Genomic DNA, 17,854 nt, shown 5'->3' on the forward strand with positions numbered 1-17,854 from the left:
TAATATAAAGTCAAATCAGTGTTAATAAGCTCCTACTTAATTTCTTAGTAACTGCTTAGTCAAATTATCAATAACTATTTGGCGTATATCTTGGACATATTAGTTGCTCTAACAGCATGACTTTATGTGTATTTTCACTCTTTTGGCTCACGATGATTGGTACACTAAAATCTATCAATGTAGTTTTGAAAAATAGCTCAAAACTACTTTAAAAATCACATTAAAGATGAGCACCTTTTAAGAAAAATAAAATAAAGTTTAAAAAAAAGATAAGGAGTGGCTAAAGTCTTTTGCACAAATCCTAACATCACCCTTGTTTGCTTTATCTTATTTTATTCATTGCTGATATTTTAGTTTGTTTGCATTCTTCTACCACTATGCTGCAGATACCTCAGTAATCATGAGTGAAGCAATAGCAAGGATTAAATCAAAGACTCCTAATTAAATTCAATGTTGCAAGATGGCATCTTTTTAAATGATGATTGATATTAAATAACAGATTGTATCAGCTTGCTTGCAAGTGAACAATTTTCACCTTTTTTAAGTAAAACCATCAATAAACTGTACTAAAGTATAAATGGAAAATCATTGTTTTTTTCTTATAATGAACCCTGTCAGTTTTCTTTTCTTTCTTACATTGGTAAACTATCATCATTGCTGCAGTATCTTAACTGTTTTTTATATGATAAATCTGAAACACCTTGTTTAATCTGATGATATGTTTAATTTACTGCATAACAATGAATTACAATTTACATAACTCATCAAGGCAGGCCTTTGACATTTGAACCATACTGTTGTATGCAGTATATTCATGCATTTAGGCCTATTTTTAAATCAAAAGGTAAAACTATTGTAAATAATAATAATAATAATAATAATAATAATAATAATAATAATAATAATAATAATTACAACGTTTAACATGAATATCTTAAATAGTGTCAACATTCTGCAAATATGTGTATGCAGACATACTAATTATACGCTAAAACTTGGCCTATTTATTAAAAAGCTAAAAAGTAAAAAGCTAAATAATAAAGACCCGTTTCAGAACCAAAACAGACGGAACTTTTTTTGGTGAACTGAGCCACATGATCCGGGAGAAGATCACCTACTGCTAAAAAAGGACAGTTTTCGAACTAAAAATAACAACAGCACTTTCGACAAAAATACGAAGAGGTAGAAAAAAAATCACAAATACAAAGCTATTATGAAATGTTATTTGTATTAAAAATGTACCGTTGAAAAAATATGTTTATTTTGCATTTTTTGCTTTATTAGTACAGTTAAATTTTCCTCATTGTGGGAACTTTTAGCAGTTTGTGTTGGTAAGTGCTGGCTAGCAACTACAGCTACATTTACTTATTCTAACATGGCGGCCCTCATCGAGTAGATTTTGCTGAAAAACGTTGGGGGTTCCTAAAAAATTGACTGTTTATTAGCTATTACGTTATTAAAATCCACCATATAATCACCAGTAGTCCTTAAGATTATCTTTTCTGTGTGTATCTTCGAGATGTATCGTCGTGGAGCTGCTAAAAAGGACCACAACACCAAACCTGCGAAGAAGGACGTGAGTGACAGCGATAAATATGCGGACCTCTTGGTTTTCGGCTATGCCTGCAAACTGTTCCGAGACGACGAAAAGGCTCTTTACCACGAACACGGAAAACATCTTATCCCGTGGATGGGGGACAAGAGCATCATGATTGATAGGTCGGTTGAACAAACTTAGACCGAAACATTATGCTAATCATCTCTACTATCCGTTAGCCTCAGGAACAACTCGGAAGTTTTAATTGCAGAAACTCCAGAAGACCTGAAACAGAGGAAGAATGTTTTGTTTCTTGTCTGCTAACTTGATTTTTAATGTTTTGAATTTGCATCAGAAAAATAAAAAGTTATTTATTGTGTTTACGATAACATGCTAACATGCAAATACCTGTGTTTGCTAACGTTAGCCATAGCAGGCCTGCCAACATACAGCTGTTAGGACAACTACCGCAGTGCTGTTAAAATAAGATGGCTTGAATCAAAGTCAACAATAATATAAAGGAAGGAAAAAGCTTATCCTTTATCCTAATCAGAGCTTGGATATTTTTGTGCTTCAGTTTGAGTTTTTTGATGCACAAGTCAAAATATAACAAATATTTATATTTCAAACATTTTTGACTACTTGAGTCAGTCTTGAACTAGGCTTTGCATGTTGGCATGTTAATGGATTTTCCTCTGGACACATAAAATTTATACTTGAGCAATATGACATGAAGTCTTTCTGTTCCAGTCAAACTTAGGTTAGCTTTAAATTTTAAGTGATTAAGTTGCATGACAAGGGATTTTCTTCTTTGTTGATATCCACAAAACCAGAGAAAATTCTAATATGGTCGAAATTCCCTGCAGTCAAGGTGATTCAAGCACTTTCAGTGGATGGAGAAACTGTACTATGTCTAAAAATAACCATGGGAACTTTCAGTCTATCTTCAAAATGTTTTACGAAGTAGAGTCATGTTTTCTGATTTGTACACATTTTTTTTCAATGTTTTATATGCATTTGCTTTATTGAACCACCTTGGTCTGCAGTGGCCCAATCTATGTTTTATTTGTACACAATTTGTATGTGTGTCTTTATCACATAACCCAGTTTTTCCCCAGCAAGTTAGGCTTAGGGGTCCTTCCGAACCTTGAATGTGAACCACAGCATCCCATTTCTTTGTCTTCGTGAAGAATCTACAACAGAGAGATGCCATAGAGGGACGAACCCTGGAAAATATCGTCCATTTGGGTTCTTACGGATAGGTATTTATGTGCTCGGGTTTGTGTGAATGTAACTTTCTTTGCAGATTTAGAAGTAATGATGAGTGTTACAGGGGGGGGAATTTAACCCTGTAAGGTAAGAGGCGAGTTGCTTTGTTTGCCCTTTTTTTTGTTTTTTTTTGTATTTTGATTTTAGGGTTGTTGACTTTTAAGACATGTACTTGAAGAGAATATGAGCAGAAAGTTTGCTAGGTATAATATTATGCTCACTGATTTAAGTTGGACATTTTTTATATAGTTTAAGAACAATCAAAATTTTAAAGGTTTTGCAATTATACTCTTTCGTGTAGACCAATTTTGATGTTGTAAAATATGAATTTTAGGTCCCACTAACTTAGTGAGTAGGCCCTTATTTGTCTAAAATGTTTGTCGACTTCTTTCTCTCTAATCCTGTTCCTCATTCAACAGATACGATGGTCGTGGTCACTTACATGACCTTTCAGAATATGATAGCGGGTCATGGAATACATCCTATCAGCTGTCAGAGGAAGAGGCCAGGATTGAGGCTCTGTGTGACGAGGAGAGGTACCTGGCTCTGCACACCGACCTGCTGGAAGAGGAGGCTAGGCAAGGTGAGCAAAATACTGTTTTTGACATCTAAGAAATCTTTTACTTGGTGGTAAGGATACTCACAATAATGGATTGCATCCTAACATAATGTTAAAGAACCATTTTTAAGATCTTAAAACAGCTGCACTGGTATAGCAACTTACAACATAAAGAGTATAAAACTGTGCTAAGACAAGGAAATGAAGTGACGTGTTCAACTGTGTTTATTCATTGCCTTTAGATTTAACACATATCAGTGTGAATTATTATGGGAATAAAATGCTATATTGTGAAAAAAATAAGTTTTTTATGAGAGCTTTGATATACTTGATTCTTTCTTCAGTCTTGCACAGATGATGAATGGTAGTCACTGTAAGCAGCATGTCTGAATGAAGCTTGTGTGAAGCATTTATTCTAGAGCCTTAGTGTTCTTGCTTTAACAGACGGATAAAGCCATTAGGCTTGTTATTATTAAAGGCCTGAAAATTGACATTATCAAAGGACCAGTGTGACTTATTCTTTGTTACAGAAGATACACTTCCAGAACTGCCTAATTTGCCTAGTGGCAAATATAAGGCATATCAATCAAAAAATGAACAGCTGCCTCGCATCCCTGTACTTTTGGACAAGCAGAGCCGATTGGAGTTTTCAGAAGGAGGTGCTTAAAAGGCACAGGAGCAATAATATCAACTTTTGAAATTGATTCAAACTATTTTGAATTTTGTGTAAAATGATATTTTATTTAGGTAAAATTAAAACAAACAAAGAAAAAGAATTAGTCATTTTTCTATTATATTGTCTTTTTTTGTGGGATATTACTGTGCCACTGTTATTTTTCAGCTCCATCTTAGCTCAGGTTCCAAGCTGAACCAGTACTATATGTAATGTTTAAACAGCGCAGACCTCTGATTGCTCAAAGAGAAACCTCATCCGTTGGCATAATAACCAGTTCTTTGCAGAAGTGCTGAGCTTCTGTACACAACATAAACTCTCTCCTGTTATATAAAATACAAATGCACAGATGTAGTTAACAAATAGTTTAAAAACAGGAAAAAAAAGATAACTCATTTATATTTTTATAAACCTTCGAAAATGAATGAGTCATGTGCAACTTCCTGCTCTCTAGAAGAGTCCAAAATGTACTCAGATGCTTACTTACATTTAAGACAGCACTGGCTAAATGTCATACTGAATAATTTCAACATCACTAAGAACTAACTTTTTGTTAACTATCTTCCTGTGTCAATGCCAATATGTAATTAGGTTCATAAGCTTTGCCAAACTACATAAAATAAATTTTTCAAAGTTGTAAATTTTACCTGAAAAATATACTTTCTTTTGCGTTTTTCTTTTTTCCCAGGACTACAGTTTTTATTGTCTGCTCATTAGTTTCAAAAAATAACTGTTGCTTATTGATTTACGGTAGTTTTGGGATGTTGTTAAATTTTCACTGTTGATGTTGTTTACCAAATACTATTTCATATTTACCTATTGAAACCACTTTTTTCCCTCATTATAATCAATTTCTAAAGACACTTTTCAGGTCTTTGAATTGCACATCAAGAAAATCTCCCCTTCTCTGCCGTTCAGTGCACACTGCACAGTATATGCTCTATAGCAAAAGAAAACAGTGATTACCATAATGCCTGTTTCCTACAATAACCCCTTTCTAAGGCAGATTCACTTCATCTGTCTATAAACTGAACCAGCTTTGAGTGAAAAGAGCTCCTATTTAAATCACTTTTGTCTTTCAGCTATCTGGTACACTTTCATCTCAGACATTTTACACCGCAATGAAACTGGTTGTTTTGATGACAAAGTACCCGCCTGAAAGACAAACTTAATGACTGTAATTGAATTAATTCACTGTTATTTTTCGTGAAATGGGGTGTTTTATTCCAAAACTGACAGGAATGTATAAGTCAGCTAATGGCTTGCATTACGTACACTGTCACTGCAAAAGGCTTTTCCCTCAGGCTGTTTTGCCCTTGAATTTGGAGGCCTGACCCCATTCACTCAGCCTATTAACATTCTGTTCACCGAAGGTGCAGTAAACATGAGACAGATTGATGGATTTGTTATTAATTTCAATAATAAAGGAACTTTATTTCTGAGATCAAACATGTGCTTTAAATTTATGATGAAACCGATAAATAATAATTATTGTAATTAGTCATTATAGATTGTTGTTCTTAATATAGCATCATGAATACCAGTAAAGTACTTAGAAGTTAAATCGTTTGTATTATTTAGATGCTTTTCAAGAGATTCTGCTATCAGACACGTCACTGCTTCCTATTCTTCACTCAAAACAAGAAACTTTGCTTTCTTTAAATACCACATACAGTACTAGACAGATTTCTGGACAGAGATCCAAGACATTGGTCTCGTTTCAGTAATAAATGCTGAAGAGGAATTTATTTTATTTTTTTCTGTGTGGTGAAAACAATCTAACCCAACAGCGTGTTTTACTCTGCAAGTCTAAGCTAAATGGCTCCTGCTGCGGGGTGCAATTTTTATCCTGGGATGTGAGTGGAATCAACATTTGCTTGCAGCTTTCTGGACTGGCCTGACTTGGGCTTCTAACAGAGTGCTGCCAAGTTGATTTTCAGCCGCTGATGTCTGCGCTTTGTTTACTTTCTTGTTCTCGCCTGAGATGTATTTTCCCAATGAACAATCTCCCGTGGCTCTTAGCAGTACATTCCAATTGAGTTATGTTTCTCTTATAAAACAATTCAACTCAAGGAAAACACAACAGGCCTAAAAGCTTAAAGTCTTTGAACCAGAAACAAAGGAACTTTAGCTACATAGGGAGTATTTACTTGCTGGGAACGGGACACTTTCATAGGTAAAATAGCTTTTAGTAGAAATGTTCCCATATTTGAGTGTTTTCCTTGAATCATATCACCAATGTTTTTGTGTTGTGGAAAATTTAGGAGCAGCAAATGAATCACTGAAAATATGCATCTTTAGGCTTATTAAATATTTAGTGTTAGACAAATAGATTGTTATTGTGATGCTGCAGCATAATTATGAAAAACATTATCTTTTAAATCATTATCTAAGCAACAGCAAATCTGCTTAGGTGCATAAGAAGCTGCAACTCCAGTCAAAAACTTGTATTGTTAGATTTGTCATAAGAACATGTTGTTTGTTGTAGAAGAAGCTTCGTTTAAGGTGAACAATATAAAATATTGATTTAAAGACCAGATCTGTGATACACCTGAAAGACATTTTATGAAAGTTTAATGTATTTATCTACCACAGGCGCCTAGAAATAAGAAGCTGTTTCAGTTAGTTATTGTAAGTAAAGGCACGGAGGAGGAAAAGTTGAACAACTTCTTTTTTTTTATTAACATGTAATGTGATATATTGGGTTCCTTTGTAGAGCTGTGCAGAGGCCATTTTGACTCCCTGCTGCTCTGCCTGCCTGTGAATGTTAGTCAGCAGTTCATATGTGCCAGGTTGAAAGTTAACCTTAGAATGTATCCTGATAGTTTTGACATGCAGCAATTAAGCATTATGGAGTAATTTTCTATGACTTTGTCAGGTTTAAGTGCCCTTAGATTAATGAAAATTTGTGTGTGTGTTTCTGTGTATGTATGTCTGTGTTGAAATTGTTTTTTGCAGAGGAGGAGTACAAACGTCTAAGTGAAGCTCTGGCTGATGAAGGCACTTACAATGCAGTGGCCTTCAAATACACCGCTGACTACTACGATCCCTCGCAGCCCACAGAGGAGGAGGATGCCAACAAGGAGCAGGGTGAGAAATAGTTAGTCACAGATATGTGGAGCTGATGTGAGTGATGAGGCAAACACTAGAAAAGCAGCACATATTACTTCAAACTGAAGAGGTTATGCTACAAAAAAAGAAATACTATTTATTGTCAGAATCAAAATTTGTAAAGATGTGAAGTAGAATGGGAACGAGAAAAAGTTTGTTTTTCTTATTCTGAGCCTGTGGCACTAATGGGCTTCCTGCCCATGACAAGTTTGTGGCTCCAATTTCAACTTTTGCAGATGTAAGCCTGTGGAAAAGGAGCCTAAATCACTTTTTGTCTGCAAGGCACAAATTTCATGTCAGCGTATTCAGAAAACATTTGTCTGAATAACTACTTAAGATGATCATCTCTCACTATTACTATCATCTTTAGTTCTTCATGTAAGGGCACTTAATAATGTGCATTCCCAGGTACTTTAACCACAAAATCCGAACTCTCTAACTTAGGTATGAACATAAATGCTGAAATCAAGCTTTTATCCTCAAGCACATCTTTGTTTATGGCTTCCCATAAAAAACCACACAACTCTCAAAGTCCTACAACTCAAAGTCCTTCTCAAAGATTGCCGAAGTACTACACATCCATGCATTTCTGCAGCTTGAAATATTCGATGCAGAGTTTGCTGGGAGCACTTCTGGAAGCCAGACAGGCAAGCAGACTTGATGGATTTTGTTTTCTCTGGGGAATTTGAAGAACAGAGGCATTAAAATGTCTGCTGAAGGTGCTGGTATTTGAATTTGCTTTTGGGGAACAAGTCATTACGGCTCAGGTCTCACTGGTCATCTTAAAATACGACTTTGACATTATCACAGATGCAGATTTATTAAAATAAGTCAAGAACCTTCCCAGAACAATGCAAATTAATACCCTGAAAGAGATATTTTAGGCTGACAGAAGCAGACACAGTGCAAATCAGATCATTACCACTATTATTTGCCCCTGAGTGAAAGCTAAATACACCAGAAGGTTAATTTCAGTGTAATGTATTCGCACTCTGTCAAAGCATGACAAATGTGATCCTGTGAGCCTACTTGTAAAATCCTACTTTATCACTATCCAGTAATTTTACAATACAATAGAAGAATTTATTTCTTCTTAAAATAAAAATCTTAATTAATCTGGAGTGTCTGTTAGGAGAATTTATTTAAATCTACCCATTTTGTTTTAATGGGCGCATTCAACTGAAAAGACTTCCCTCTTTTATCTGCATACTGTATTTTAAGTTGAATATGTTAGGCTTTTTAAATGTAAAATCCAATTGTCTGTGAACTATACATATTATACCATTATTTAGATGTATTTTTCTAAGTGCTAAATATAAATATGTCTATAATACATTATCAATAAGAAGTCATGATGACATTTTAAAAGTTCTTCTTTTTGGAAGGCCTTTTTTTATATTATGTTCTCCAAATTTGATTTTAGATCTGACTTTAGATAGAGTGAACACTCAATGGTTCTGAGCCTTGGCCAAACCTATTTTAAAATTTACACCCATGGGATGTTCCACACGTTAGATCCAAATGAAATCCTTCGGCCTGGCAGAAAGTTTGAGTTTTACTACCCATCACTGCTTTGTATTAAATTAAAGGGCTCCTTTATCACTCTGCAAACTCCCTGCAGTACTACATTAAAAATTTAATCTCGTCTCCACACGACCTCTATGTTGGTATCAAGATGAAGGTAAAGGCTAAAGTGGTATTTCACCGCAATCTATTTGTAGAGTGAAGAAAAGAACTAAAATAATGCGTTTCATTCATTTTTAGGGTATTTTAGGAATTCAGTACCCGGTATTTTACCGGTCTACCATGTAGGTATCTAGTAGGGTATAGTTAATTTTATTTAAAACGGCTACCGACAGTTATAGTCGATTTTTATTTTATTTTATTTTACTGTCTTTTCACACACACAGAGGAGGCTGAGCCAGAGGAGAGTGAAGAGCCATTTGTTGCTCCCGCTGGACTTGCTATTCCACCTGATGTGGAGCTGGTAAGTGCTTGAATTTCTGCCGCCTCAGGGACGTTGACATCCTGTCGTAGTCATAGATATATACAGTATTTATGAAAGCTTTATGTGGCTTTCAATTGTGATGGTATGTGATGGTACAAACACGGCAAGCTTTGGGATCACAGCTAGAACAGACAATAACAAAAAATGAATAAATATTTTTCTTTACTTTCTTATTTGTTTATTGAGAAAAACTTTACATATTTTGTAACGCAAATATTTTTTACAGTATAAATGAAGCATTTTAAATGTGGGGATTCTGTTAGGAAGTGCGAATAGAAAAATTTCAAGTACTGTTTTTTTTTTTTTTTAGGTTTTTACCAACTAATCCTCTGAGAATGTAGCTAATATAGTATAAAACAAACCAGGTGACACAGCTGACATAAATTAATATGGATCCGGTGTAGAGAGGTACTTGAATCCGGTCAGTCAAAAAAAAAAAAACTTTATTTAGACCTGATTTGTCTTTTGATTTCTCAGTGGGGTTTGGATTCCATGGTGGCCGATCCATATTTGAAAATACCGTTATGTCCGATAAATCCTGGCATTCTCATTTTACGTGAGATGAGTTGCTTATAGAATGAGAGGCTATTCCCTCCATCAGTTAGGGTTTAATAACTTGTTTCCAGCAAAAAAATAAATAACAGTAGCTCTTTACCGATACTCTCACCTTTCGCTTTATTAAATCTATCTAGTTAGAATGTGTGTGATTATCTTTTTTTCTTCCTTACTGTAAATTGCTCCTGCAGTTCCAGCAACAACTTGTCTTGTGATTCCTGGGTGACAGTCTAATCAATAGCTGCTGAAGTCCTTGCTACATGAAATAAGACATCTGTTCCTTTATGCTTAGTGGGAAATTACTTTCCAGATTGGATGGTCTGTCACTCTGTTACATGACAGCACATAGACCTTGAATTCTAGTTTATGCTTTTGAAACCCTGCAATAGATTGTGTTGACACAACATCCAAAGGAAAATAAAACGTATACCTTGACTGAAATATTTAAACTGAAGTTGCTTTATTTTGTCTACTATGAATAGAAGCTCCTCAACAACCTACAGCTGCAAATGGCTTCTGTTTGAGAAGAAAAACCTTTCATTTTATTATAGTGTGTTCACATCCAACAGTCCAAACATCAGTGTGTGACTGTGTGTGACATCAGGCAACATAGCTGCTGCTCTTAATACATTTTATGCATTTCCCTGAGATGCTTTTCAGTGGTTTCCTCCTTTTTTTCCTCACAATCAGTCCATCAGTTGAGGCTGTCTGTCCCATTGCCTGGGACTGGAACCTTACACAAATGTTCACATGGAAAATATCACCTAAAGCTTAAATTCAAGTATGAGTTTCTCATTTTCTTGTGAAACGTTCTTAAGAAATACAGTTGTTTTGCTGCCTTAGGAGAACATGTATGACAACCATTGCAGATTGTGACTTCTAATGATCTAAAATTGTTTACATGCTCCACCTAAAGTCCACTGATGAAGAGAGCCATATGGATCTTATTATTCATTTTTGTAAAATTGCCACCAAAGTAATAAATGAACACCAACCAAAGAATCGGCTGTTAAAATATCTGTAGTTGTGGTTGTTTTTTGTAGTAATTCAGCAGAATTACTAGAATTGGCATCAGTTCTGTAAATAAAAGACATCGCTCCAATTAGCTGAATGAGCTGTTAGCTTTAGTCTCGCAATAACTGAGCAAATTGTCCTATGCGTTATGCTTAAATGCGTAGGAAAGCATTAATGTCCAAAACAGTTCATATAATATCACTTTAAATTTACATGAAGGTGTTTGAGAAGTTTATGTGCATTAAAGCACAATTACCCATGCAAGAACTATACCAAAAGCTAAATGATTAATCACCACACTTAATTCAAACTTTACTTTTATTACTTATAATTTTATTACTTTTCACCTTCTTGAATAATATATAAACCACTGCTTCTTCTGCACTCCAAAGTTTTGTCCATTTGCACATGTGTAGCTGATGCATCGGAGTATGCAGATGAATGTCAGCTGCATGTGTTTGAAGTTTTTCTGCTAATTGCCGGGACCATGAGGAGACCCAGCAGGGGTTTCTACGGTCCTGTGCAACAATTTGGCTTGTAGGAGACTTTCCACCATAATGTTAAAATAAAGCAAATATTTTAGGGTAAAGTGCAGCTAATTGTTGGGTAATAATTTGCTAAATTGAGGATAATGAAGCAGTTTTGCCAGCCAGAAATAAAGAGCCGAGATGCACATGTCAAGGTTATGTGGTATTAGCATACATTTCAGGTCATCTTTTGGCTGCACGGTTTGTGAATTATAAGCATGAGAGAGGTGCACCGTTTTTGCGGCTCATGTAAGACATTTCCAAAAACACTTAACTGCTTGAACAGAAATGAAACAAGTTCTTGTGTAAGAGAAATCTTTTAGGCAGCAATAATCTCTTGGTGCTGGACACTGGCTGCCTTTCAGCCGGTGTCATGACAAATATTTAATATTACTTTTATCTTAATGAGATATATTTATTCTTCAGGAGATATCTGCACTCTCTATACTCTCTAGGTAATTACAGTAATTAATCATTTAAAGCGCACAGGGTGTAAAATAAGAAATGAATTATGGACCATTTGGTGATCCACAGATTTCCACCTCACATTTAATCTCAGAATTAATGTCATCAGAATGGGCAAAGATTTCTTGGCGTAAAAAAGCATTTCAGACACAAAATGGCTTATGTCCTTGGCATGAAGGAGCTGTAATCACTTTACACTGCATCGTAATGTTCACCAACTCTTCTTTTAAGGACAGATGCTCAGTTTTCACTGTGTTTTTAGAGCCTTAGAAATTTTTAGACAAGGATGTTTCAAAGTAAAAATAAAAACTGTTAATAAATGAAGATGATTTATTAAAAAACATTTGTTACCACATTTATGTAATTCTTTTCTTTTTTTCTGCAGCCAGCAACCATCAAGACCCACAACATCATTGAGAGGACAGCCAAATTTGTGTGTCAGCAGGGGGCTCAGTTTGAGATTGTGCTAAAAGCGAAGCAGGCCGGTAACTCCCAGTTTGACTTTCTTCGTTTCGACCATTATCTGAACCCGTATTACAAACACATCCTGCGGGCCATGAAGGAAGGCCAATACAACCTCGCCTCTGACAACAAGCAGGAGCAATCGCAGGGTGAGTTCCAGGAAGTCGTTGCGGAATCCACAACTTTTAAACTCTCAGATTAACACACATTTTCAAAAGGTGTCATGTTCTATACCTATTACATAAGTGTCTATGTTGAAGCAGTTTAGGTATACTATCATTTATACTACATAAGCACATTAAATGGCACAATAGAATCTAATTAACAGTACTTTTCTCTCTTTGTCTCCTGTGGCAGAATCAAACTCCGAAGATTCTGATGATGATGGAGACGGCAACTACCTCCATCCAAGTCTCTTTGCCCCTAAAAGGTGTTCTCGCCTGGAGGAGATTATGAAGGTAATCTTAGTATAAATACTCCACCCACGGTCACACATAACCAGTCTGCCACAGCTAATGTTTCTTATCAGTTCTTTTAAGAGTGTGTCAGCTGAAGTTTTCTAAAAAAGAGAAATAATCATTTTCAATTCAGTTTAAGAACAGCATTTTTCTTATCAAGTTCAGTGCTTTATGAATTTTTTATGCAGCTTACAGTCAGACTGAGTACAAAAACATTCCTGACAATAACAAGAACATTTTAAATCAGATAAATGTAATCCTTCATCAACTCTTGGAACGTAGTAGATATGTTTAGTGATTTATTTCTTTCGCTCTGCCTTGTTATCCTTTAGTTTGTCCATTTTTGCTGTTTGGACTGATTTTGTTATATTTTGGGTGGATGGAGGGTTTGATGTATTGTATTGAGAACTGGAAAAGAGCTGGAGAAGCTTTAAATTTTTAATGTTCAATTTGTCAACAGCAAGCACAAACTGCCTTTTTAAGAAGTTTTTTTTTTCCAACTTTATTCTAATAATTGTTTAAAAAAATCTGATTCTTCTCAAGTTTGATGATGACTTCAGGCTACTCTTTTCAAATTGTCAATTTGAAACTGATTGATTGTTTACATCCTTATTATTAATGTATTTGTCTTTAGGCTACTCCTTTTTTAAACTCCATTTGAAACGGATTGTTTACATGCATATTATTCCTTCCTTGCTGCCAATATTTGCTCATGAGACAAATGTGTAATAATTACATTCTGCTTCGCTGTCATCATGCTGTTAGCTTTTTGTTAGTGCTTTCACATGACTTGTCAAGATAATTATTTGTCTTTGAGCAGCAAGAATAGAAGCACATCTTTTTACAGGAACATAATGAGCTTATTTTAGCAAGAAGCTGTCAAACTCCTGCTTCCTATAAAGGAGGATTTTCTTTTTAAATGAACTACAGGATTTATGTCCAAGAATGTATGGGAGTAATGCCTAAATTCTGAAGATCATTTAGTTTCTACTTTATTAAAATGCAACCTAATTCTGTTTTAAGGTATCTGATTTTGGAGAACTTTGAATACTTGATGTATTAATATTTATTATTACTCTAAATGATTCCACCCTGTATAAATTGTTTGTGTTGCAATCTTGGTTGCTTAAGAAATCATTTATAAAGGTAAAATAATGTTTTTACTCATTAGTCTTGTGATTCTGCAGCCTTTAAAGGTTATGGATCCTGATCATCCGCTGGCAGCAATTGTACTGAAAGCCCAACAGGAAAGAAATGGCACGGCAGCACCAGTAGCAAATGTTGAGGAACCCAAACCCACCACAGTAACCCAGTACTCAGCCGACCGTAAGTAGATATTTTATTTTCCCCCAAAAGATAAACAACACACTTGTCATATAGATGTGATGTAGCTTTTGATTTCCTTGTTTTTATCTCAGCCAGATAGGTTTTCTCTTGTTTGAGTGCAGGAATTGTTCGATCTGTTAAAACGATAAAAATGAGCCTTTGTTGCCGAACAGATAAGGATTTTTCTACATGCTCTGTCGATTTAAAAACAAAACAAAACAAAAGCACAAAAACTGTCAATTGACAGTTCTACTTTAGAACCATTTTCTTTCTAAAGTCCTGAGTTACTAACGCTGACCATTGTCTATAAATAATGTGTGGAGCTTCTGAATGCCCTAACAGGAAAGTATTATTGAGTTTTTAGATATCCCAGGGCAGAGCAGACCTGAGAAAAAAGCTGGATTTTGGGTTGGGTCAGGATTAAATGGATCTTTATTGATTTATTTTGTTTATTAACAGGTAAGTTTATTTGACAGTGCTCAAGAAGGTACATTGTACCCAAGTGGTAGAAAAATATAAAACAAACCATCTTTGTGCATTCTATATGTTCTTATAGCTTTGGCAAGAAAATGTTATATATTGTAAGTCTAAAGTCGTACTTTGTGCTAAAAATATGAATTAATATCACTGACATTGACCTTAAACGTTTTGAAGGTCATTCCCTAAACTCAGAGTAAGAGTTTTAAAACTAAGTGTACTTAATATCATTACAGGTCATGATAAATATTGTACGAACATGCAGTCAGATGGATGGACCAGAATACAAACGAGGCCAAAACATAAACCATAAAAATTATACATGCTTTTGACAATTTTGTGTCAAGCATATTATAATGCTAAATTGTGGATATTGAAATATGTATGTTACAGGGCATTAAAATAATAATAAGACGATTGTGTGAACTGACCTCTTAGAGACAGATAATTTGCATAAAAATTAATTTTTAAGAAAAATCACAACAAGTATATGCTTCACTTTATTTATGTTTTTTAAATTGCCTCTACAGCAAAACTTACATTTGTAGTATTAGTAAATAAAAGTTGCATTTTCAGTAAAGTTTTTTTTTAATCTAAATAATCACTGTGCAAATACATTCCTGACTACTAGTATCTTCCCCGACTGTAGGCAGTAAGACTTTATGCAATGCATCTCATTTACTGAAATAACTCTACCATATATGTGTGCCTGTGTCTGAAATTGTTACTTAAATTTACCAGTGGGCATTGGCCCATGCTGACCCATGAGTGTTTACTCATCCTACTTGAATTTAATCATCGAAGACAGCTGTGAAGGGTGTTCTTTAAGCTCATCTTTGCTGCAGATATCGAGCTGCTGATGTTTGTAAATGAGTGTTCGATGACCTTGCTGCTTAATGTTTTGAAAAGCTTTTTGACAATAATTTCACCATCCATATGGCTATGCTTCAGCTTGGTTTATTGATAGTGTTGGGCAATTGCAGTTTAAAAGAAATAATTTTATTTATCATCTAAAGTATCTGTTCTGCCAAACATTGTGCAAAACTTTATTTTAACTCTTCTACTTCTAAGTAACACGTTGGAATCATGTGTCACATGACATGTTTGTACATCAGATCCTCTGGATTGGCTCTTTGCTTTCTTGACTAGAAAAATATTATGCCATTAAACTCAGCCGGCTCAGTGAGTAATGTGTTAATATCACAGTGTCTCCACTTTGACATTGACCATTTATTTCATCCTTCTATCTCTGTATGCCACCCTCCTTCCTTTTTAATGAATGGTCTTTGTATTTGAAACCCAGTGACAAACAAGATAACCTTTTTTGCAGCGTTAGATAACATGTTGATGTATATCACTGCTCATTTATTGATTAAATTATTCAGCGTTGGTGATTTATTTACGAAAACAAACTGTTAAACTGAAAAGAAAAACAGCATGGTACATAAACAATGACAGAATAGTTTGACACCATCAACCACATTTATGCGTGGTTGATGCAAAACAGTAGTTTCTGTCACATTGTTTACATTGTGGACCAGTGTGTACACAAAATAAATCATAAATATCTTTTTATTATTTTATTAATAAAGCAAGGAAAAACTACAGGTTTGGGTTTAACTGTTTTTCAGAACCTCCTATGCATAGTCATTAGGATTATGAAGATCAATGTCCTCGTCTATCCTTCGTTGAGAATGTAATTTTAACAGTGACTGACCAAAAATGTGGCATTTGTGTTATTCATGGCCTCGTCAATAAACAAGGCTGATTTGACAGATTCCATTTCCAGCGGCAATGACTTTTCCCTGACCGGTCCGTGTTCCTTAGCAAGGTTAAAACTCAAAGGCTGCATAATGCATAAGGCTGAAATGACTCCATAGATCATGGCATTACTGTTATAAACACACCGTGATTTCAAATAAAATTCAAGCAAATAAATCAAATTTTCTCCTCATTCACTTATTAGAGGGTTGATACAGGGGAAAGACCTCACCCTCTGAGCCCAGGGCATATGCTTAAATCAATCATGGCCGTCTCAACAAAAACTGAAAATTGCCACCCTTTTAATGCAATTATTTGGTTGCTTGGGCATGAAAATTAAATGCAATATATTGCTCAGTTAATGTGCTCATTCAGAAACAGAGCTATTCATCCATTCATTCATTTTGTTTATCCATTCAACCATCCCCTTTTTTTGAATCGACAGATCTGTTTTTGTTTCCCCCTTTTATTAGGAGCATATGGATTATTTCTGGGAACCAGTGTTTTACTCGTAACCATCTCTTCATTTGTTTGCAGCCATTTACTACGGGTACTACATGCTTCCAGATGGCTCATACTGCTTGGCCACGCCTCAACCAGGTGTAGACGCCTCCTCGTATTATAACAGCATGACTTCGGCTGTCATTTCGGCCCCACCTTCTTCTGAAGCTTTGCCCCATGTCGGGACAACTCCAGCACCTGCTGAAGCTGTCACAGTGGCCTCTCCACCTCCAGCTCCACCTGCAGCCGCCTCGCAGGTCTCCAGTTCTGCTGCTGCTCCTGCTGTGAATGTACCAGAAGTAAGGTAAGAATCAGAATGATGAAGGAACATTTTCTTTGTGATTTGGTGTACTATAACTCAAAATATATTTGAGCAATGTTATGTGTGTTTTTAATATGTTTGAATAACAGGAGCAAGTTAAAAAGAATGATTAAGCTGTTTTCAAGTGTTTTTCTGTGAGAAGGTTATAAACAATTAGGACTGTACCTATTGTAGATGGCTCTTTGCACAATCAGGAAAAAACTGCTGACCAAATTGACAAGCTAATGGCTAGTCTAAGGTGGGCCGAGACTAAAGTGGATTGCTGCCATCTTAAAATAACTCCTATTTTAAAACTTCCATAGAGGTTCATACAAGTGCTGTTAAATAAACTTTTAAACAGCTTTCATCCCACATTACATGTCGAGTTCAGCAGAAATATTTTGATATTCTTGCTGGAAGTTACCCAGGCTGTACTGGACGTTCTACAGCTAGCTGCTGCCGCAGCTACAGTATATGCACATGCAAACAACCAAAGACTTGTATAAGTTTATGATGGTGGATAGGATTATAAAATAGCCTAAATATAAAGTGCTGTGAGTCATTTTAGGACAACAACAATCCACTTTGGTCTCGGCCTTGCTTGGACTCTGTTAGCTCGTCATTATGGTCAGAATTAAACTATTTGTTCAACTTGGGTTGTTTCAGGAGCTATAAATAACAGGCGAGTGATTAATTGTTCATAACCTTTCACAGAAAACCATTTGAAAAGACCTAAACTATTACTTTAACTAGAGAAGTTGCATTTCCTGCGAAAATGCAGTGTGAATGCTTTTTTTGCTGAATGATTTTGCTGAAAGCGGCTGAAGATATGCTGAACAGCTGAAGTTTA

The 17,854-nt window shown here is 35.3% G+C and overlaps 1 protein-coding gene across 1 annotated transcript in view; it reads left to right on the forward strand.

Annotated features, from left to right (window-relative positions):
• Positions 1-1,360: 1,360 nt before the first annotated feature.
• The window catches only part of LOC108232682 (splicing factor SWAP), a 43,273-nt gene continuing 26,779 nt past the window's right edge, over positions 1,361-17,854 (forward strand). The window contains exons 1-8 of the mRNA XM_017410623.3: positions 1,361-1,719; positions 3,226-3,389; positions 6,997-7,128; positions 9,060-9,136; positions 12,104-12,329; positions 12,538-12,638; positions 13,826-13,964; positions 16,740-17,007. Of these exons, the coding sequence (XP_017266112.1) occupies positions 1,520-1,719; positions 3,226-3,389; positions 6,997-7,128; positions 9,060-9,136; positions 12,104-12,329; positions 12,538-12,638; positions 13,826-13,964; positions 16,740-17,007 (1,307 nt within the window). The 5' untranslated portion in view covers positions 1,361-1,519. The remainder of the gene's footprint in view (positions 1,720-3,225; positions 3,390-6,996; positions 7,129-9,059; positions 9,137-12,103; positions 12,330-12,537; positions 12,639-13,825; positions 13,965-16,739; positions 17,008-17,854) is intronic.

Source organism: Kryptolebias marmoratus, linkage group LG14 (assembly GCF_001649575.2).
Source record: "Kryptolebias marmoratus isolate JLee-2015 linkage group LG14, ASM164957v2, whole genome shotgun sequence".
In the NCBI taxonomy this organism is placed as follows: domain Eukaryota; kingdom Metazoa; phylum Chordata; class Actinopteri; order Cyprinodontiformes; family Rivulidae; genus Kryptolebias; species Kryptolebias marmoratus.